At 43.7% G+C, this 22,358-nt stretch overlaps 1 protein-coding gene, 1 long non-coding RNA gene and 7 other non-coding genes across 14 annotated transcripts; 1 reads left to right on the forward strand and 8 right to left on the reverse strand.

Annotated features, from left to right (window-relative positions):
• Positions 1-144: 144 nt before the first annotated feature.
• LOC138214186 (uncharacterized) lies at positions 145-3,992 on the reverse strand. 2 transcript variants are annotated; one of them, XR_011179606.1, is made up of 9 exons: positions 3,888-3,992; positions 3,032-3,115; positions 2,349-2,533; positions 1,737-1,811; positions 1,466-1,527; positions 1,140-1,195; positions 790-845; positions 472-546; positions 145-267 (listed from the first exon to the last, which is right to left on the reverse strand). It is a non-coding gene; the product is annotated as an uncharacterized lncRNA (long non-coding RNA). The 2 variants fall into 2 exon arrangements; XR_011179605.1 differs by having other exon boundaries at positions 3,032-3,082; positions 3,888-3,989.
• On the reverse strand, positions 342-434 carry LOC138214210 (small nucleolar RNA SNORD14). Its single transcript, XR_011179616.1, has one exon. It is a non-coding gene; the product is annotated as a small nucleolar RNA SNORD14 (small nucleolar RNA).
• LOC138214207 (small nucleolar RNA SNORD14) lies at positions 622-714 on the reverse strand. The gene has a single exon (XR_011179613.1). It is a non-coding gene; the product is annotated as a small nucleolar RNA SNORD14 (small nucleolar RNA).
• LOC138214208 (small nucleolar RNA SNORD14) lies at positions 972-1,064 on the reverse strand. The gene has a single exon (XR_011179614.1). It is a non-coding gene; the product is annotated as a small nucleolar RNA SNORD14 (small nucleolar RNA).
• Positions 1,322-1,414, reverse strand: LOC138214209 (small nucleolar RNA SNORD14). The gene has a single exon (XR_011179615.1). It is a non-coding gene; the product is annotated as a small nucleolar RNA SNORD14 (small nucleolar RNA).
• Positions 1,607-1,699, reverse strand: LOC138214205 (small nucleolar RNA SNORD14). Its single transcript, XR_011179611.1, has one exon. It is a non-coding gene; the product is annotated as a small nucleolar RNA SNORD14 (small nucleolar RNA).
• Positions 1,887-1,979, reverse strand: LOC138214204 (small nucleolar RNA SNORD14). Its single transcript, XR_011179610.1, has one exon. It is a non-coding gene; the product is annotated as a small nucleolar RNA SNORD14 (small nucleolar RNA).
• LOC138214206 (small nucleolar RNA SNORD14) lies at positions 2,637-2,729 on the reverse strand. Its single transcript, XR_011179612.1, has one exon. It is a non-coding gene; the product is annotated as a small nucleolar RNA SNORD14 (small nucleolar RNA).
• An 869-nt stretch (positions 3,993-4,861) lies between the features above and the next one.
• On the forward strand, positions 4,862-22,296 carry trim2b (tripartite motif containing 2b). 5 transcript variants are annotated; one of them, XM_069175532.1, is made up of 14 exons: positions 4,862-5,035; positions 12,551-13,229; positions 13,955-14,103; positions 14,929-15,109; positions 15,237-15,496; positions 15,589-15,727; positions 15,809-15,994; positions 16,106-16,346; positions 16,975-17,078; positions 17,163-17,330; positions 17,493-17,661; positions 18,805-18,875; positions 18,991-19,131; positions 19,226-22,296. In XM_069175532.1, exons 2-14 carry the CDS (start codon positions 13,131-13,133, stop codon positions 19,376-19,378), a joined length of 2,061 nt encoding a protein of 686 aa, XP_069031633.1. In that variant the 5' UTR covers positions 4,862-5,035; positions 12,551-13,130; the 3' UTR covers positions 19,379-22,296. The 5 variants fall into 5 exon arrangements, with proteins under 5 accessions (XP_069031633.1, XP_069031637.1, XP_069031634.1 ...); XM_069175536.1 differs by having other exon boundaries at positions 4,864-5,035; positions 16,106-16,301; XM_069175533.1 differs by lacking the exon at positions 4,862-5,035 and adding an exon at positions 5,199-5,284.
• Positions 22,297-22,358: the final 62 nt, after the last annotated feature.

Here is a 22,358-nt window from a genome sequence, read left to right on the forward strand (position 1 = left end):
TAAATACAAAGTCAATTCTAACTTTTTATAAAGTGAATCTAATATAAAAAATTAAGGCATCAAATTTAAGCAGATGATTTATTTACAACCATGAATTAACATGTTTATATTTCAATGAGGCTTCACCAAAAAATGTCAAGTCAATTTTCAGTTTTGCGTCTGTTGGAGTTTTTATTTCTAAACAAGGTAAGAAAAAGGCAGCAAATAAAACTCCTCCGTCAGATTTGACAGAAGAGAAATCGGTGCAGCTGCTGGTTTCCCGAGGACCTGTTGGGAGACGGAAACACAACGTCAGCTCACGGGACAAAACGTGCCGACGGTCACAGCGAGAGCTCCTTCGTTCGCTCAGACATCCAAGGAAGGTTTGAACCGTCTTTGGTCGTTAGACCTCCGGAGGAAACTACGAATGGCAGGAAAACATGTCATCACAGCGAACTCTTCAATGAGCAGCAGAGACACAAACAAACCTACCAGCTTCACATTTCACCGGCCGGTCACTCAGATTCATCTCCGACGGACTCGACAGCGGCGATGTCGACTTTCAGCCTGAAACACGACGTAACAGAAAGTTAGTGTTCAAAGAAAAAAGGACGTTTGTGAGAAAAGTTTGACTTCTAACGTTCGCTCAGACATCCAAGGAAGGTTTGAGCCGTCTTTGGTCGTTAGACCTCCGGAGGAAACTACGAATGGCAGGAAAACATGTCATCACAGCGAACTCTCAGGTTTGTCCTTTACTAAACTGCAGCCGCAGACCGGACCTTCCAAATTCATTAAACATCAAACACCAACCTAACTTCTCCTTCGACCATCAGATACCGAAGCGCCGCCTCTGGAGATGCTTCAACCTGAAGGGACATTAAACAAGATCGAGTTCAGTCTTAGCAAACAAGTGTTCTTACAAATTCAGCATGAAGTCTCCATCTGAACGAAGGCTTTTTCAAAGGTTAGAGACTTTTTTTTATTTTTTAAGTTCGCTCAGACATCCAAGGAAGGTTTGAGCCGTCTTTGGTCGTTAGACCTCCGGAGGAAACTACGAATGGCAGGAAAACATGTCATCACAGCGAACTCTCAGGTTTGTCCTTTACTAAACTGCAGCCGCAGACCGGACCTTCCAAATTCATTAAACATCAAACACCAACCTAACTTCTCCTTCGACCATCAGATACCGAAGCGCCGCCTCTGGAGATGCTTCAACCTGAAGGGACATTAAACAAGATCGAGTTCAGTCTTAGCAAACAAGTGTTCTTACAAATTCAGCATGAAGTCTCCATCTGAACGAAGGCTTTTTCAAAGGTTAGAGACTTTTTTTTATTTTTTAAGTTCGCTCAGACATCCAAGGAAGGTTTGAGCCGTCTTTGGTCGTTAGACCTCCGGAGGAAACTACGAATGGCAGGAAAACATGTCATCACAGCGAACTCTTTAATTTCTCTTTAAGCGCACAGCAAATAGACCGACGTGTACGTACCAGCTTCACATCGTCCAGATTCATCTCCGACAGACTCGACAGTGTCGATGTCGACTTTCAGCCTGAAAAGACGACGCAAGAGAAAGTTAGTGTTAAAAAAAACAACAAGGACGTTTGTGAGAAAAGTTTGACTTCTAACGTTCGCTCAGACATCCAAGGAAGGTTTGAACCGTCTTTGGTCGTTAGACCTCCGGAGGAAACTACGAATGGCAGGAAAACATGTCATCACAGCGAACTCTTCAATGAGCAGCAGAGACACAAACAAACCTACCAGCTTCACATTTCACCGGCCGGTCACTCAGATTCATCTCCGACGGACTCGACAGCGGCGATGTCGACTTTCAGCCTGAAACACGACGTAACAGAAAGTTAGTGTTCAAAGAAAAAAGGACGTTTGTGAGAAAAGTTTGACTTCTAACGTTCGCTCAGACATCCAAGGAAGGTTTGAGCCGTCTTTGGTCTTTAGACCTCCGGAGGAAACTACGAATGGCAGGAAAACATGTCATCACAGCGAACGGCAGCACAACAAACTACAGCGAGTTCAAAACGATTCCTTCAAAATGAGACAAAACAACCACACGACACTTCGGTTTATATTCTTATTATCCTGATAGTTAAATAAATCCAAGAGTTTTTCACATGTTGGGCTTTTTTTGGTAAAGTTTTCCTTGTATGAATATCAAGGCTTCTTAATACTGTTGGGGAGAACGAGAACAACTAATTGATCAACAGGTTGAATCAACTTTATTGCTGAATTTGGGACCAGCCACCCAGACTTTAAAAATATATCTGGAGAATACAAAAATACTGTTACTGTCAACATAAAACCTACATTGGACACAAAGTTCAGAGCTAAATGCTCCAGGACAACCGATCAACTCACCCGTCCGCCGGTCCAGACGACTTCCTGCTGGTCTTCATGTTAGACGGTGGCCCGGAGGCTCAAACTCTACGGTGGCCCGGAGGCTCAAACTCTACGGTGGCCCGGAGGCTCAAACTCTACGGTGGCCCGGAGGCTCAAACTCTACGGTGGCCCGGAGGCTCAAACTCTACGGTGGCCAACGGTTCCTGTTGGGACACTTTATGTCAGAAAGTCGGCAAACTAAATATTCAAACAGAGAAACGCGCTGAAGAAGAGTTCAAATGCTGCTAATAATTATTATCATGGAAGACGCTCAGACATCCAAGGAAGGTTTGAACCATCTTTGGTCGTTAGACCTCCGGAGGAAACTACGAATGGCAGGAAAACATGTCATCACAGCGTCGGAGGAAACGGCACGTATGCACAAAATATATTTATATATGTATATATATATATATACACACATTTATATAAATACATATTTATATATATATATTTATACATATATAAATACATATTTATATAAATATGTATATATTTATATAAATATATATGTATTTATATATACATGTATTTATATATATAAATATATGTATATATATATTTATACATATATAAATATATATTTTAATACAAATACATATATATATATAAATATATATATAAATACATATATAATAAATATATTTAATAATAACTCTCACCTCGTCCGTGCGGCCGACATCCTCGACGGTCGATCCTCAAACATTTCAACTCTGAAAAGGAGACCGTTGATGGTTTCTGTAAATCTTTAATCCATCAATTAAAAGATTTGATCAGTCTGTCCAACTCATCATGACAATTACATGATTAGTTAAAAAAGTCACAAAGCCACTTTATATTCCTGTTATCTTCATGAAGCACATTTAGCCTCTTTTAACCCAATACATGATTATTGATTGAATTTTAATGATTTATCTGGAGGGGGAAGATTGTGGTCCGATTCCAACTAATTTGACTTTATTTAGCTTTTCTGTTTTATATCTTTGTGAATGGAACAATTTCACATTTAGAGAAGTTGATTGGAGAAAATAAAACATGACCAACAGGTATTTCATGAACATTTGATTATTTCCTGGTGCATGATGAGAAACAGCTCCAACACTTCCTCCACGTGTTGTCGTAACTTCTGAAACTCTTTTAACACTTTAAAAACTAAAGTTTGAGCCGTTTCTTTTTGTTTTTTAACGTAATGAACTGCTGCGGCCAAATCCTCTAGTTTCTACCACTTTATATTTAACAACCAACTTTCCAACACGAGGGTTTAACTCTAACTAATCTGCCACAGAGCTGTTTGTTGAACGACGGAGAGTTTACGACATGAAACCAGCTCGACGGCAGCTCTGAGTGAACGTGGAGAGTTCAGCGGCACCGATGAAGCCGAAACAATCTGCGTCCATCCGGGAGATAAACTCCTCATCCGAGGCCAACATCACCGACTAACGAGTCTATGAAGCGTAATTAACACGTCCGATGTTTAATTTAACGATCATAACGAAGATTAAATGATTATTTTTTTACCTTCAGAAGAGATGCTGTCTGCTCTGCTCTCCGCGGACAAATGGGTCCAACGTCGTTCCTCCGTGTCTTATATGGCCGTCATGGCGGCCGTTAGACGGATGCCTTACCGCCACCTGCTGGACTGGAGGCGGAACTGGGATTCCTGTTTTACTGCATGTTGTAACCTGAAACGTTCAAATATTTAGCAATATACATATCATTTATTTGTTATCGAGTTATTATTTGTTCATATCTAATATATTTATTCTGAATAAATATTCAAAATAAAATAGGAATAAATATTTGGTGCAACATTTCTTGATTTAAATCTTTTAAGATGAATAACAACTGACATTGCTGGCAAATATTAATCAATACATACTAACATAAACATGGAAATATATAATTTAAAACATTAAAGGTAAAGGATAAAGTAATTTGAAATGTATGAGTTTATAAAACTGTATTTGCTACCAGTAATATATTCTAATTTTATTTTTCATATTTTTAATGGATCCCATTCTTGAATATTAATCGTAAATATAAATTAATCAGAACAAATTTTACATACATTGGCTCACAATAAATAATACATCTTGTAAATATTAACAACAGTACTATTAAACCCGAACAGTAATAGTAAATATATAGGTAACAAAAATAATAAATTGAATGACAACGAACAGACAAGGAACAAAAAATAATAATTGTGTGGTGAGTTAATAAAATAATTTTTTGTATATTTTGAATGTGGAATTGTTCAGAGTTGAGATGAGAGGAAGAGAGACATTTAGACACGGAGAGAGAGTTCACCTTCCACACCATCATATGACTGACAGATACACGAACCAATCAGCTGCTGCCTCATCATCCTATCTTGCTCTTGATTGGTGGATGCTGCAGCCAGGCTCGATCAATGCAGCTCCTCCCTCCCCCTCCTTCCCCGTCTCCCCCTCCTCAGTGCTGCTGCTGCAAGCTGCTGGTGTTGCCGTGACGATGATATCCTCCCACCCCCTCCCACACACACACACACACACACACACACACACACACACACACACACACACACACAGAGCTGAGGAGAGGCAGCAAACAAGACGCGATCATGACGAGATGCTTCAGGCTGGAAAACAGAGTCACACTCGTCAGCTGCGTCTCAGGAAGACACGGTGAGTGCTGAGGGATGAGAGGACCGAAGGATGGAGGGATGGATGGAGGAATGTTAGAGGATGACAGCAGCAGCTGTAGCATGATGTGTAGAGAGGGATGAGGGAGGAGGGAGGGGGGAGGGGGGGGAGGGAGGGGGGGAGGGGGGAGGGAGCAGGATGGAGGAAACGAGGATGGACAGATTACAGGATGAACGGAGGTGGAGAACGAATGAATGAACGCAGAATAAACTGATCCACTTCAGCTTCACAGCAAGTACAAGTGTGTGTGTGTGTGTGTGTGTGTGTGTGTGTGTGTTTGTGTGTTTGTGTGTGTGTGTGTGTGTGTGTGTGTGTGTGTGTGCTGTCAGGCCTTCATGTACACGTTAGCATCCTGACTGCTAACAGTAACAGGAGGTACGTCACTTCTGTGAACAGACACTGCGCTGATCCACTCGGCTTTCTACAGCAATGTGACACATAGTACACTAATGGATCACTGAACAGGGCGTGCTGGGCCGTGGCCCAGCGGTCCAGGGGCCCAGCGGTCCAGTGGCCCAGTGGTCCAGGGGCCCAGGGGCCCAGTGGTCCAGTGGTCCAGTGGTCCAGTGGTCCAGTGGTCCAGGGGTCCAGGGGCCCAGGGGTCCAGTGGTCCAGTGGTCCAGTGGTCCAGGGGCCCAGGGGCCCAGGGGTCCAGTGGTCCAGTGGTCCAGTGGTCCAGGGGTCCAGGGGCCCAGGGGTCCAGTGGTCCAGTGGTCCAGGGGCCCAGGGGCCCAGCGGTCCAGTGGTCCAGTGGTCCAGGGGTCCAGTGGTCCAGGGGTCCAGGGGCCCAGGGGTCCAGTGGTCCAGTGGTCCAGTGGTCCAGGGGCCCAGCGGTCCAGTGGTCCAGTGGTCCAGGGGTCCAGGGGCCCAGCGGTCCAGTGGTCCAGTGGTCCAGGGGTCCAGGGGCCCAGGGGCCCAGCAGTCCAGTGGTCCAGTGGTCCAGGGGTCCAGGGGCCCAGCGGTCCAGGGGCCCAGTGGTCTAGTGGTCCAGTGGTCCAGTGGTCCAGGGGCCCAGGGGCCCAGGGGCCCAGCGGTCCAGGGGCCCAGTGGTCTAGTGGTCCAGTGGTCTAGTGGTCCAGTGGTCCAGGGGCCCAAGCAGTCATGGGTCAGCTGAGCTTCTGTATGAAGTGACATCTGACATGAATATTTGTTGCTGGAAAGTCAATAAAATGATCAGAAAGAGTCAAATCACCACGAAGAGAAGAACGGATGGAAAACGAGTACGAAAAGAGGAACTTTGAAGAGATGCAAAAGAACTAAAAAGAGCGATGATGTTAATCTCTGGACTTTCTAAGTACTCTGACATTTTTCAAATGTCACAGCTGACCATCGGTTTTATTCCAGTAAAATATAAATGAAACATATGATGAGATAGAGTGTGTAAATCCTGCCAACATGTTTATAGCACTGCGATCTGTAGTGAACGTTAAACTGGGAACTTCTGAACTCAGCATGTTTTTAATTTATCGCTGACTTGGTTTGAAAGGCAGCAATCTGACTGTTTCCATATCTGAGAGGATGAGCTGTCGGGAGACACCAACGGCAGGGTGATCTACTATCGTTGTGGGGTTGCCATGGAGCTGTTGCTAAGCGTGTTGTTGTTGCTATGTTACCTTCCAGCAGAACAACACATCACCTTATATTGTTTTAGTCGGTGGCGTGTGAAGTGATTGCAAGAAAAAGTCACGCTCCGTGTGAAAGGGCCCTTAAAGGTCCACTACGGTCGATTTGGTGGCACCCATGGTTACCGTGGTAACAGGAAGTGCCAAACAAACCTCAGGTTGTTGTAACGGAGACGTCAGGATGTGACTTTAGGCAGTCGGTTAACGGTGTGTGACGCAGCAACAGACGGGAAACTGAAACAAAGAGACAAATAGGGAAGAAGAAGAGCACAGATTAAATACAGCAGGGAGGGAAGGACAACGAGGGACAGGTGAGACCAATCAGGGCGGGGCCAACAATCATACAAAGGACGTTTGTATTCAAATGGGGTCATATTCAACGTTTACATGAGAAAAGTCCATACGAACGGCGCCCTCTTGTGGTATTCACGACGTCGGAACTTGCATTTTTCTATAAGCCTTGAGTTCACGAGTTGTGACGTGTTTGCTGATGTTTACAGAAATGTCAGAGGTCGTGGAAGTTCAATTCTTGGTGTTTGTTAAGCTAATATATTGTAATTTTAGTCATTACAGTTTGTCTTCATCACTTCATAACACTGCTTTAAAAACAGACATGATTCTGTAGTGGAAACCACTGCATGGGCTCAGGAACACTCGGCTGGAAGCTCGGCTGTGTGTTAAAGATTTTCCTTTCCCCCCAAATTTTTTTCCAAAATCTGATGTTTGTCTGCTCCAGTTTCAGGTTTCCATGGTGACATCACTAATGTTCAGGTACCAGCGGTCTCGTTAACGTGAGGAACTCAGTGATGATGATGATGATGATGATGATGATGAAGAGACGACACTCTGAATACTTCCTCATATTCGATCGCTCCTGAGACAATCATACAGAAACAAATGAAAAGCAGTGATAATGTAGGAAACGTTCAACTTAAAGTGTTCGGGAGGGAAACTGAACTGATGTTTGGACATCAAACGCACAATCAGTCGTCTGCAAACGTCTCTGTGAGTCAGAAAGTTCAGACAATACACGAGCTTCTTCTCCGTGAAGCCGAAGGGAAACTGAAACAGAAAGAAGGGGTTCGATTGTGTACCGCTCGGTGACAGTTACAGACCGTCACCGCACACACAAACAAACACAAACAAACAAACACAAACACACCCTGCACTGAAAGAGCCTCCGTGCTGCCCCATAATCCTTTGCAGCGTTGTACAGCAGAGAATCCTTGAATGGAATGTGGGGGTGTAACAGACATGAGATACCGTGTGTGTGTGTGTGTGTGTGTGTGTGTGTGTGTGTGTGTGTGTGTGTGTGTATGGGTGTGTGTGTGTGTGTGTGTGTGTGTGTGTGTGTGTGTGTGTGTGTGTGTGTGTGTGTATGGGTGTGTGTGTGTGTGTGTGTGTGTGTGTGTGTGTGTGTGTGTGTGTGTGGGTGTGTGTGTGTGTGTGTGTGTGTGTGTGTATGGGTGTGTGTGTGTGTGTGTGTGTGTGTGTGTGTGTGTGTGTGTGTGTGTATGGGTGTGTGTGTGTGTGTGTGTGTGTGTGTGTGTGTGTGTGTGTGTGTGTGTGTGTGTGTGTGTGTGTGTGTATGGGTGTGTGTGTGTGTGTGTGTGTGTGTGTGTGTGTGTGTGTGTGTGTATGGGTGTGTGTGTGTGTGTGTGTGTGTGTGTGTGTGTGTGTGTGTGTGTGTGTGTGTGTGTGTGTGTATGGGTGTGTGTGTGTGTGTGTGTGTGTGTGTGTGTGTGTGTGTGTGTGTGTGTGTGGGTGTGTGTGTGTGTGTGTGTGTGTGTGTGTATGGGTGTGTGTGTGTGTGTGTGTGTGTGTGTGTGTGTGTGTGTGTGTGTGTGTGTGTGTGTGTGTGTATGGGTGTGTGTGTGTGTGTGTGTGTGTGTGTGTGTGTGTGGGTGTGTGTGTGTGTGTGTGTGTGTGTGTGTGTGTGTGTGTGTGTATGGGTGTGTGTGTGTGTGTGTGTGTGTGTGTGTGTGTGTGTGTGTGTGTGTGTGTGTGTGTGTATGGGTGTGTGTGTGTGTGTGTGTGTGTGTGTGTGTGTGTGTGTGTGTGTGTGTGTGTATGGGTGTGTGTGTGTGTGTGTGTGTGTGTGTGTGTGTGTGTGTGTGTGTGTGTGTGTGTGTGTTTGTCTTGTTAAGGTTGCGTCCTCTGAACATTTTGAGTGTTTTGGGGGGAGGAGGTCTTAAAACAGGATTATGGTACAAAATCAGAGGGACTCATATCCATAATCCCTCCTATTTATAAATTATTCATAAGAATATTCATTTCATATTTTCCACACAGATGTTGCAGTAAAAACACTTCGGATGAGAGAACAACAGACGCGGACAGAAAACAATCTCATTTCTGAATAAAAAAGGAAATTATTATTGTTCAACAAAGTTCATAACCAGTGGACCTTTATTATATCTATTTATTGCTTCACATATGTTTATTCAAAGACTCTAGATTTATATGAATTTAAGGTTAAAAGGAAAGATTAGTAGCAAAAGAGACTGTAAAGTATTTTAAGGAAAAAACTAAAAACTGTAGAGTATTCGCTTGATAAAAATTGAGATCATACTTTTGATTGTGACTAAAATAAAAATAAAAAGTTATATTATAAAATTTGTCATATTGAAACTTTTTTTAAAAAGTTTTTTGTTGTTATTGTTAAAATTTGTATCTTTTAAAATTATTTAAAAAAAACTGAAAATTTGACAAATTATCAGAAATGAAATCGATCAGTCAGTAACCACTTTATTAGGTACATCTGAAAAAAATCTAACACAACCCAATACAATTATCTTCAAAGCATTAGAAACACCTCCAGAAAATCTTACAATCACAATAATAAATGCAAACTGAAGCACATCGTGAACAGAAACTCTGCTAAAAGTATTCTGACATAAAGTCTCCTTTCAAAATAAAACTGATTTTATTCCCCCAAAATAGTTTATTTCCAACCATTAGGCTCCGCCCCCTCTCCTCTCACCATCAAAACAAACTGCTGCTAGCTAACCGCAACAACTTTGTTTTAGTGTTGAATGAATGTGGTTTAAAAAACATGAAAAGCTCTTATTTTGAAGGCAGATGTGTTCTTTGTTTCTATATTTCAGTCTAAAGCTCTTATTTTGAAGGCAGATGTGTTCTTTGTTTCTATATTTCAGTCTAAAGCTCTTATTTTGAAGGCAGATGTGTTCTTTGTTTCTATATTTCAGTCACCGACCGTCTGTTCTGGAAAGATTCGTCACTTTTAGACTTTTTTTTATCACTTAGAGCTCCGTGATGGTTCTCTAAGTTCAACACAGAAAATAAAACACATTACAGGTGAAATATTTCTGCAGGATTACTATCACAGGAAGTCAGCACAGATTACTCTTTAGCAGGGAGTTGGTAAACACAACAACAACAACAAAAATGTTTTTCCTTCACTGGCAATTTTTTCTCATTCCTGCCATCATACTGCAAAAACATTTACTTTAAACTCCGCAAATTACATCACAATATTTGAGGAAATTACGATGTAATAGTTTACGGGATCGTGATGACTTGTGGAAAACATTTTCTGACTTCATATTTCATGACTGACAATGATCAGGATCAATACAGTTGATTTATGTGTACAAGGATCGGAACAACAACAACATTCGGTCTGAAGAAACAATAAATGTAAATGTAGATTTGTGTGTTTACAAAGTCAGAACAGGAAGTGAGTTTTACAGGAAGTGAGTGTTACAGGAAGGTGTTCTGATTTCTGTGCTAAGGTCTACTCCTCTTCCTCCTCCTCCTCCTCTTCCTCTCCTCTCCACCTCCCAGTAACAACGTCCAGTCAGACTCTCTCTACTCAGGACCTGAAAACACCAACGAGTGAATCTGTCTGGATGATCAGAATAAGATTGTTCTTGATCCATAAATGTTACTTTTCTGTTCCCTTCAGATAATAACAGATTTCTGTTTGCTGTGTTTGGATCCAGAGTGATTTCTCGTGAATATATTAAGAACTCATCTCTGGTCTTTGGTTCTGGTCCTGACAGTTAAACGTCCACTTCACTAACAGTCTCTGAGATGTTTGTCCGTCCGTCCCTCAGAGCGTCCTGTAGTAAATCTCTGGTCTTTGGTTCTGGTTCTGATAGTAAAACGTCCACTTCACTAACAGTCTTTGAGATGTTTGTCCGTCCGTCCCTCAGAGCGTCCTGTAGTAAATCTCTGGTCTGTGACACAGCTGCTGTCACTTCCTTAAAGTGAAGCTGCTGCTTCTGTTCCGTAGAAGTGAAACTAGTCTGAGCTCTGATCTACAAATCATGTGTCTGTGCAGTGAACGGAGCGCTGACTCATCATCATGTTGGTTCCACCCATGTTCAGACTGCAGATCTGAGGTGAAGGAACAAGGAGGTGTGTGGACCGACTGATGTTCTGGTTATCAGGGTCCGACTTGTTCCAGGAAGATAAAATGTTTTTTTTTGAATAGTTCTGTCTGATTAACAAACAGGAAGAACATAATGTGTGGTACTTCAAGAAGACCTTATTTAACCTCCTTAAAGAAGTTTTCAGCTACACTATGTTGAGAAAGGAGAGATGAAATGTGCAGACTTAATCACATTTCTCAGATAATCAGTACTTGTTTAAATGTACTTTGAAAGGATTCATGAGTACAGTTGTTAGTACATGTTTTTTTTAAAGAAGTGTCAGACGTGGATGGAGAAGAAGAAGGAGGCCCACAGAGGATGCTCATAGATGTTCTCCTACATTTTGTTCTACACCGCTGATTCCTGCTCTCAGCACACAGATGGATAAATGTAGGATTTGCGGATTAAAGGACCCATGATTGCTTTACTTTTTGTTGTATTTTCCTCCGAGTGCCACACCCTCCTCTCCCCATGCAGTCTGTTCCCATGGAAACCACAGCCTCACTTCCCATCACTTTGAAGACATTTCGGTGACCTACATTACTAAAGCTCTTTATTCATTCACCTCTCCTCCTTTTGGTACTGCAAGCAGCACCTCCCCTCCCTCCCTCCCTCCCTTCCTCTCTCCCTCCTGTCTGTGGATCATACCATCTGTCTGTGGGCTGGCAGCACAGGTTCACCTCCGTGGATTGTACCATCTGGGGGCTGATTGGGGTGTGCAGCGATCTAAGGAGCCATCTGGAAGGAACATATGTGCATTCCTATAGTGGGCACGACAGACTGTATTTATCCTGGTTTTATTAGCTGCAGTTTGTGATTTACTGTCATTTCTTCTGCAGGAATTTTTTTTACTAAAAAATTTAAAATAAATAAAATAAAATATTTGAGCAGATGATGACCTAATATTAGTGAACGTATCTGTCCATGCAGTAAGTTGATTTACCTTGATAAAAAAAAAAAAATCTTAAAAATCAGCTGTTTCCAGTCTAGAAAAAAGTTAACTGCAGTAAGAGTTAAAAGGTTTTAAATAAATAGAAAATGCCAGATTTTTAGATGAAATGACTTGAGATCAGACATATACAATACAATAAATGAAACACACTGAATATTAGTGTATAATTCCTAATTCATTTTTAATTTTAGCAGACTTAAAAAATTAAAGCCAAGAAACACGGGAATACATCACAAATTTGAGTAGAAACACTGGTGGAGTAATCCAAATAATGCTGTCCCAACCACTTCAATGCAGTCCGAGTTTTCTGGGAGCCCCATCTAGTGGCTGCTAGTAGAACTGCAGCTCCAGGAACTTTGAGCATTTCAAAAGAAATCGGACCGACTTGCACACACATCAAATACCATAATCATAAAACTTATTACATGCAGTCGAGAATGAACAGATTAAGTGTTGATTCTGTTTTCTATGTCCATGTTAATCTGCTTTTCTCACTCATCCTCATCCCTCTCTCTTGTCTCCGCAGGACACCCTGGAGTCTGTCCTCAGCCTGAACCATCCGTGAATTAAATCAACACTAAAGTCCGTCACTTTCACCCAAAATTCCCACCTGAAGAGGACTGAAGAGCTGCTCCTACGTTATAATCCGCGTACATTACTGTGGAGGCAGGAGGACGTATTAAATGGGAGATATATTAAGATTTGGAAGCCTCGACCCTTTTTCCACCCAACAGGATTACAATGGAGTAAGATGCGCTGTGTTTCATTGACTACAAGCTCAAATAAAGGCCACTAGCTTCACTTCTTATGAACAGACACGTAAGAATAAGACACACATGTGAAGTTCTTTCTGGGATGCTAAACTTTGACATGCTTTTTCTTCTGGGATCCCACGTGTGCTGAGAGTTACCATGATGAGGTCATTTGGATGTTCGTCTCCGCCTCTTGAATGTAAAATGGAATAAACGAGAAGAAGTTTACAGACACAAACGACAGAAGCAGACAGCAGGAAGCCTCGTGTCCGAACATAAAGCCCCTTCCCCTGGCTGCAGTGTGGAGTGAGGGGTGTGTTCGGAGGTTCACCCCCACCAGGCTACCGCTCGTCGATGGAGGCCCACCAACACTCCCCAGATAGCAGCAGTGAGGAGTGCACCGTCCTGGAGGCTCCACCCGGCAAAAACACCTGCCAGCAGCATGCAGGGAAGGTGAGAACCCGACACACCACTGCGGTGGGTCGATGTCTGCCATCACTGCTATTTCTACCGCCTGATACATTCACCAAACATATGGCAACCAAATCACACGCACCAATTTCAATCTAAGACCAAGAACAAGATTTTTGTTTACCCCTTTTGGAGAATTAGTCTCGGACTCAAACAAAGGTTGCAGCTTCCTCACGAAAAATTCTAAAAGGGCAAAAGTTCACAAAAAGCCAAAGTGTGTAATACACCCACCTGTCCACTGGAGGACAGCGTGTCAATGTGGACGGAGCTTCAGGGTCTGAAAAGTGAATCCAGTTTGGTCGAGCCTGAAACTGCAGTACCACTGAGGGCCACTAGGGCTCCAACCAAACCTCCGGCACCAAAACACTCCCGTCTAACTTCTCACCTGAAATACACTCCTTCTTGTTAGTTTTCTGGCGGTCCATCTGAAATAATGACATCATTAATTCAATATGAGGCATCGAAAGGCGATACGTTTGGGGGGGGCGTGTCTGTTTGATTGACAGGCCTGTGGTGCGGTCTGGTATCTGCTGAGATGTGTCAATAAAACACAATGAAAGTAACTAAAAGCATCAACCAAACGGGCAGAAACCTGATGTTTTGTTAGATTCAGTAACAGACAAACCTTTTCAATCAGAGTTATCTGAGCACTCATTCAACCTCAATGTAACTCCGTGTTTTATCTGACTCTCTCTGTCCACCTGCAGGTGGCCGACCTGTACTGTTCGGCATGCGAGTGTGCGCTGTGTGAGGACTGCGTGTCGGACCATGAAGAGCACCCTAAGGTGCCCCTAGACCAGGCCCTGGAGCAGCACCGCAGCAGCCTGCAGGAGAAGCTGGGGGCCGTCCAGAGCAGGTGAACACCTTATTAAACATTCATCTATTATTGAAGGTGTTCATGAGGAGACAGACTCTCATACGCTGCCTGAATCTATTCGGACTTCTCCTTTGTGTAAAAGTCAGTAGTTATTGTTAGAAAAATGACATGATGAGAATGCCATTACCCTAAATTGTGTTTAAAACGCTTTAATAAAAACGTCTTTTTACTTCTGAATGACAGTTTGACCGACTGTTGCCTCACTGTGATGTCCTCAGTTGGAAGAGTTGAGGGTTTATAAAGGTTTCAATAAGCCATACACCCAACAGGGGGCGCACTCCTCAAACAAAACTTAATTTAACAGTCACGAGGACAGATTTGAGTCAGTCAATAAAAAGACGCTGCTGATTTTTTCACCCACAACGATGAACTCATTAATTATGAGCTTTTAAAACAAGTTATTTCTCAAACAATCTACTGATATTTGGTTGACTGTAGTTTGAATCCAACGCTACCCAACACGGCAACCAGCGACACGCTTCAAATACAACTGTGATGGAGTGAAAATAGACTTTTCAAAAATGGGAAAGAAAAGATATTTTTCTGACTACAACTGTTTAAAAATACTCCACTACAAGTAAAAGGGAAACGCAGGACAAAATATTTATGATTTATCAGCATGCAAAAGCCAGAAGGAATTGCTGACATTTTATTTGATCAATTAGAAGAAATTCAACTGTATATTCGTGCTGAGTTGCACACGTGAAGATTTGAATACGGTAAACAGGGCATTATATTTTTAGGGCAATCTTGGAAAGGAATTGAACCGACCTTTGACCTCACCTTCGTACCTCTGCGCTCCAGACTCCCTCAAATCTCAGACGCGCTGTCCTTCGTCAAGGAGATCCTCCAGCAGCTGACCAATCAGAGAGCTTCCATCGAGGAGGACATCCAGTCGAGCTTCGAGGATCTGCACAAGCAGCTGGACGTTCGGAAGAGCGTCCTTCTGATGGAGCTGGAAGTTACATATGGACTCAAACAGAAGGTGTCCGGCAGAGATTATGATCGAGAGCTACGGCTGTTACTTCTGAGAGCCCTTATTGTTCTGGTAGTGAAAGTACAACCTCTCCTGCTGCTGGAGTACCTCACTCAATACTCACCACTGTCTCCAGGTTCTTCAGGCCCAGATAGACGGCCTCGTCCGGGGAGAGGGGGACATCACGGCCACCTGCACCCAGACGGAGGAGGCCCTGGCTGGGGAGGCGTGCGTGGCCAGCCTGCAGGTGGAGCGGGAGCTGGGGGAGAGGCTGGGGGAGCTGGCGAGCCTCGGCTTGCCGTGCCAGCCGCAGGAGAACGACCAGCTGGATCTGGTGATGGAGACGGACGGGCTGAGGAAGTCCATTCACAACCTGGGGACCATCGTCACGACCAGGTGAGGCCGTGCCGACGCAAAACATTCTGGCCGGTGTTAAATAAAAGAGAATTTTGCACGTTACCCACCCTCGTCTTCCTCCTCTTCCTCAGCGCGGTGGCAAGCCAGAGTGAAGCCATGGGCGCCGGCCTGGAGCAGTACGTCGTGGGACATCCTGCCTCGGTTACCATCGTGACAAGAGACAAGTCAGGAGGAGCCTGCAAAAGCGGCAACGCGATCCTGTCAGCGGAGGTTTGTTTTATTCAGATAAAATACAATTCTGTTGACACGTGAACGAGAAACGTACAAAACATTCCCCATGTGCTCGTGCAGGTTTTCACCCCAGATGGCAGCATAGTAGATGGTGAGATCGTGGACCACAAGAACGGGACGTACGAGTTTGTGTACACGGTGCCGAAGGAGGGCGACTTCTCGCTGGCTCTCCGTCTGTACGACCAGCACATCAAAGGAAGTCCCTTCAGACTGACCGTGGGCAGAGCCTTAGAGACGGAGGTGGAGGTGGGCGGAGCTTTCTCTTAATTTGTCCTGCAAATGGGGAACGTCTACTTTCTGCTTGCCCAACATTTGGATGACTAAATGTGTGTCCTTCCTCCGTCGCTGTCCCTGCAGGTGTCTCCTTCGACCACAACAGCGACCAACTCGGCAGCCAACGCCACCCCGTCCACGGGCTCCTCCGAGGGGGCGAAGAGACGAGGGAAGTCCCCCGGCCAGAAGAAGAAGGGCTCCAAGAGGGCGAGCAGCGCCCTGGGCACCCCGCGTCGCAAGACTCAGAACCCCATCGAGGACGACCTCATCTTCAGGATCGGTGAGACGTTCGTCTGGAAGGACGGAAGAAGTGCGGGAGAACCAGGCACTGAAGCAGAAGCTATTTTCAAAGTTCAACATACAGCCATGTTGTTAATTGTCTGAGGAAAGTCCAGATTTTTGCACGGTGGAGCCTGATTCCAGTGATTGTTGCTTGTTTCCATGGTTACAGTGTTTCCAGGAGCATCTTGCAGCTTCATGCTACTTTTTAATGGTAAAAATTAACCAACATAAAGTCAAATATTGGGTAAAAAAAAGATCCAGTTTGTGAACTGTATTGCCAAAATATGTTTATCCCAAGTAAGAGTAAGAAAAAGAAAAAAAACAGTAGGAGAGCTGAAACGTGACTATAAGCTTCATCAGTGGTGGTGGGCGGAGCCAGACTCAGCCACAACACCCACAGAAAAACCCTCGTGAATGCGAGGCAGGTTTAAACCCAAGGAGCCAACAATGTTAACTACTGCACCAGCATATTGTCCTTTTATGGAGCCATAATTATCAAGTCATATTCAAAAATCTACCTGATCAGTAGTAGTTGTTGTCAAGGTAACTGGGACAATTTAAGCGTCAGGTCAGACGTTATAATTACAGATAAAACAAATGTTTCTGCATCCTCTGAATTTGTGTCCAAAATGTCCAACTGAGGCCTGAAATCAATTTGTTGTGCTGTTCAGGAACTAAGGGAAGGAATAAAGGAGAGTTCACCAACCTTCAAGGAGTAGCTGCCTCCTCCAGCGGCAGGATCCTGATTGCTGACAGCAACAATCAGTGTGTGCAGGTACGGCTTCTTTCCGTCCGGCCCTCTCGTTCTTCAGGAGTCTTACATTTAGGTCACAAGCTGAGGAATGCGTTGTGTCTCCAGATTTTTTCCAACGAGGGGGAATTCAAGACTCGCTTCGGGGTGCGGGGGCGGTCGCCAGGGCAACTGCAGCGCCCCACGGGTGTAGCCGTGCACCCCAGTGGTGACATCATCATTGCCGACTACGACAACAAGTGGGTCAGCATCTTCTCCGGCGAGGGCAAGTTCAAGGTAGGTGTGCCGTGACGGCGTGGAGCACAAACACCTCCGTCACCGGAAGTCGGTCTGAAGTTGGTGTAAACGCTCAGATTCTGATTCAGATTCTGATTCAGATTCTTCGATGCGTTGTCCGTGTTCTTCATCCTTTCATCGCTCGTATTGGCCGTCCACCAGGCAAAGCTCGGCTCCGGCAGACTGATGGGGCCGAAGGGCGTGTCCGTGGACCAGAACGGTCACGTGATCGTGGTTGACAACAAGGCGTGCACCGTCTTCATCTTCCAGCTGACCGGCAAGCTCATTACCAAGTTTGGTAGTCGGGGCAACGGTGACAAGCAGTTCGCAGGTAGAAAACTGTCAGAATACGTCAATCTTGGATGTTTTATAGACTCAGTTATAATCTCACACATATCACTGAAGCTGTTTACAGCTTGGACTTAATGCAGTGGAAGAACTCAAATCTTTCTGAAGGTGAACGCAGTGACGTGGAAGAGGTGAGAGTAGTTGAAGTGGAAGAGGTGAGAGCAGAAGAGGTGAGAGTAGTTGAAGTGGAAGAGGTGAGAGTAGTTGAAGTGGAAGAGGTGAGAGTAGTTGAAGTGGAAGAGGTGAGAGTAGAAGAGGTGAGAGTAGTTGAAGTGGAAGAGGTGAGAGTAGAATAGGTGAGAGTAGTTGAAGTGGAAGAGGTGAGAGTAGAAGAGGTGAGAGTAGTTGAAGTGGAAGAGGTGAGAGTAGAATAGGTGAGAGTAGTTGAAGTGGAAGAGGTGAGAGTAGAAGAGGTGAGAGTAGTTGAAGTGGAAGAGGTGAGAGTAGAAGAGGTGAGAGTAGTTGAAGTGGAAGAGGTGAGAGTAGAATAGGTGAGAGTAGTTGAAGTGGAAGAGGTGAGAGTAGAATAGGTGAGAATAGTTGAAGTGGAAGAGGTGAGAGTAGAAGAGGTGAGAGTAGTTGAAGTGGAAGAGGTGAGAGTAGAATAGGTGAGAGTAGTTGAAGTGGAAGAGGTGAGAGTAGAAGAGGTGAGAGTAGTTGAAGTGGAAGAGGTGAGAGTAGAATAGGTGAGAGTAGTTGAAGTGGAAGAGGTGAGAGTAGAAGAGGTGAGAGTAGTTGAAGTGGAAGAGGTGAGAGTAGAATAGGTGAGAGTAGTTGAAGTGGAAGAGGTGAGAGTAGAATAGGTGAGAGTAGTTGAAGTGGAAGAGGTGAGAGTAGAAGAGGTGAGAGTAGTTGAAGTGGAAGAGGTGAGAGTAGAACAGGTGAGAGTAGTTGAAGTGGAATCGTTTCTACACGACATGTTTGTAAACCATCGGACACAATTAAAGCCAATTTGTCCAAATTAAAAGCAGTTCAAGTTCAGTGAAAGCACTTAAAAGTGTTGACTAAGGGAGGTTAAAGCAGTGAAGGGGAAGTTTGAAGTGTATTAACTGGAAATATCTTGTTTGTTGAAGTGTAATCACTGAACATACGATCTGTTTTTGTTGTCTTTGTTCCCGTCCTGAAGGTCCACACTTTGCAGCAGTGAACCAGAACAACGAGATCATTGTGACAGACTTCCATAACCACTCTGTCAAGGTACTCAACAGGAGGCTTCTTTTTTGATCTCTTGCTCAGCTTTGAGTTAAAGGACACCTGCAGTCGAACGCTATAAAAGGCAAACGGGTGGACGTTGATTTCTTTCTCTGGTCAGGTTTTCACCCCCGAGGGAGAGCTGGTGTTGAAGTTCGGCTCGAACGGTGAAGGAAACGGCCAGTTCAACGCTCCCACTGGTGTCGCTGTGGACATCAACGGAAACATCATCGTAGCCGACTGGGGCAACAGCAGAATTCAGGTACAACCTCCGTGCGCCGGGTTTGTCGACGTGTGACGCGATGGACCATCTTCTCATGCATTTCTTTTCTCTCCCTCATCAAAAACACCTGCAGGTGTTCGACGGCAGCGGCTCCTTCCTGTCATACATCAACACGTCGGCCGACCCCCTGTACGGACCCCAAGGTCTGGCTCTGACCTCGGACGGGCACGTGGTGGTGGCCGACTCGGGCAACCACTGCTTCAAAGTCTACCGCTACCTGCAGTGAGGCAGGAGGGAGGTGGGCGGGGGGAGAAGGAGGCAAAGTGGGGAGATACAGTGAACGAGGAAGGACTGCATGAACTTCTACCGCAGACCTGTAACTCTGGAAGGATGCGTGGACACATGAGGGGGAAACCGAGGAGACGCAGAGCGGCCATCATTACATCATTCGAACTACGATGGAAATATCTACTTTTTGACATCTTTGAGGATTTTGATGAAGTAAAATGGTCAAAACATTTCAAACAGCGGATAGCAGAGAGGTCTGAAGAGGGATGAAGATGGAATGGGAAATTGAGAAATTGAAAACAGTTATGCAACAATGGATTAATGATGTCAAATACAAGTTGTCCCTCTTGCCTACTTTTGGCTGAAGCGGAACGACGGCGGATTGGATTGGAAGACGGCTTCAAGAAAAGAAAGGGAAATAAACAAACGTTGCTGAGAAAGGTTTTCGGGAACCACTACTTCCTAAATCCACGATGGACTGAATGCTCAATAAAGGGATCTAAGAAATATCAAAGGCATGAACACATGAATAAAGGGTTATAATTATGGAGCGAATGGATTGGAGGTTTGAACGTTTTTGTTTTTTTTAAATGTTCTGCCTTCTTGTATTCGATGTAATTGACGAAATAATTGCCAACGAGCTAAAAGAGGTCTACGACATGTCTGTGGTTCCACATCACTACCGCTGACTTACCGTATGGATTTAGTACCGCAGTTCAAGCTAGCATTAGCTACCAATCCTTAGACCTGGTCAGGGTGCCCTTGAGCAAACCACTTCAAGTGTAAATCCATGAAGAAAAACGGTTTAACTTCTCCCCGCCAAACTTCCATTCACTCAGATATATAACAGACGGAGACATGGGCCACTTTTAGCTCGTTGTTTGTACATTAGGATTGTTTGAATATGGAATGTTTATATTGTTTCTCATATACTAGCATTCTTTACACGTCTTAGGCAATAGATTCATCGTTGGAAACGATCGCTTGACAAATTCTGATTGACTGAATGACTGATTAATTGATTGATTGATTGATTGGCTTGATTGACACGGTAGAATTGACAAGCAGCATTGTCGCTCTATGCTTGGTTTGAGTGTTCGTATATTTTTTCCTGAAAAAAAAATCTGTTGCAAGGAGGAAAAAAAAATAAGAAGTCTATAAATCTATCTTATATATTTGTGAGAATACCTTTAATAATATCACGTGCAATGCTCAAAGTAATTGACATTTTGGGAATCAGAATCATTTTTAACTCAATCGTTCCCGCTTGCCGTCTCAGTAACGATAAAAAAGAAAAAGGAAGAGGTCGGGATCCTGGAACGCTTTAAGAAGTCCGTCAAGTGCTGTCGCCCGCTTGAACAATTCCACACGTCGCGTCTGAAAAAAGATACCTCAGTGTTCTCGAAGCATGCCTGTGTTACTACGTGATCGTTGACAACCAACATACCGGAGACGAGGTGTTAGAGCCCGTTTTACAAACAGTTCACTCCACGCAAGACGATTATTATTTCAATCGAGTACAGCAAAGCAAAACAAATGTGAAACTGCAAGGCATTTAAAAAACACTTTTGGAAAAGTGCTGCGTGTGAAAGTAATAATAAAAACTGCAAAGCATTTACATGAGCTGTTGAAAGGGCAAGAAACCATTTCAGTTACTTAGATTTCAACGCTGAGATTAAAATGCACTATTAATATACAGAAGATGCTTGTGGTAGAGGACGCGGTGTCCTATCAATTATTCACACAATGTCCGTCTTCATTCAATAAAGGAATACAAAAAACTATTTACACACTATGTTCACAGTCGGTCAAGGGTTTTCTGATCGAACTTATTACTTTTATTTATTATTTATTGATGTAGTTTCTCATTTGAATCTTGATTGTGTTCCACCACGTGCATTGGAATTCTTAAGTGCCCATTATGTTTCTTCTTTTTATACATTTTATCTGTTAAATCAAAACATGATTGTTGTGACTGTTGTTAGTGGACAAATCATCTATTATTTATTTATTTATTATTTGTTTCTAAGTTGTCATGTAGGAGGGAAACAATCAAGTTAGCCAGTTAGCAAAAACAGCATGTTAGCATTGCATTTCTGATTGAATCCAGTGGAAACTTTTAGCACAAAGCTAATATGTGAGCTGTAGCTAAATAGGAGAATGACCAAACTTTCAAAAACATTAGCGCTGAATGCTGACGGTTTGTATGTACTTGTTACAAGCTAACTTAATAGCTTTTGCTTGTTTGTTGCCATTGGTTTCTGGATGCTCATCATTTTTAGATAGCTATAAGACAAACTAGTTTTTCAAAACCATAAGACAAGTGCATGTTCAATAAGAATAATAGATGAAAATCAAAGTTTGTCCCCAAAAATAGTTCATGTTTCTCCATTTGTGCTGATTGTCTGTCTGTTCAAGAGTCTGTTAAAAGTACATTTTCAACGGTGAGCTGGGAGAAGATTTTAGAATTTGTCGGCGCTATTGATTGTTTCAACAAAATCAGGCTGTGTTCCTTAAAGTAAGCTGGGCCTTGTTTGCTGGATATTGAGCCTTAATGTCAGTCATACATATGAATGTTGTTTCAAAGTCGATATTGATGGAATTGCCTTCTCAGTAATCTTGATTTGAACTTTATTGCAAACAGGAAGCAAGAGTTAGCTTATAACCATTTAAAACATAAATCGTTAATTTGCAGACTAAACATCTATTTGAGGGCCCTTCGGTTTTATTTGTCCCTCAAATGGCTGGGTGGTGTTCTGGAACACAGCTCTGGAAGTATTGATCAGCTTCTCACAGTGTCATCTGCCTGCTCTTTCTCTCTGTAATTACTCCGTCATGTTTGTCCACCGTTATGGACTATCTCTTAATATTCACACACATTCAACACTGAAATAAAGCATTGATTCCTAAATGACAGCTGGTTGTTGTGGTTTGGTTTTGTGAATTGATTTGCATATTAAAAGACCTCAGCGTGTCTT

This window comes from Embiotoca jacksoni, unplaced genomic scaffold, assembly GCF_022577435.1.
Source record: "Embiotoca jacksoni isolate LCO1_2020_lvr unplaced genomic scaffold, fEmbJac1.0.p SCAF_68, whole genome shotgun sequence".
NCBI lineage: Eukaryota > Metazoa > Chordata > Actinopteri > Embiotocidae > Embiotoca > Embiotoca jacksoni.

What these genes read in the sequence shown, in the direction of transcription:
- trim2b (XM_069175532.1), top strand. Translation starts at nt 13,131, where the DNA reads ATGGAGGCCCACCAACACTCCCCAGATAGCAGCAGTGAGGAGTGCACC. An exon ending in CATATGGACTCAAACAGAAG is followed by an intron (nt 15,110 to 15,236) that starts GTGTCCGGCAGA and finishes CACTGTCTCCAG; the next exon opens with GTTCTTCAGGCCCAGATAGA. An exon ending in CCTTAGAGACGGAGGTGGAG is followed by an intron (nt 15,995 to 16,105) that starts GTGGGCGGAGCT and finishes CTGTCCCTGCAG; the next exon opens with GTGTCTCCTTCGACCACAAC.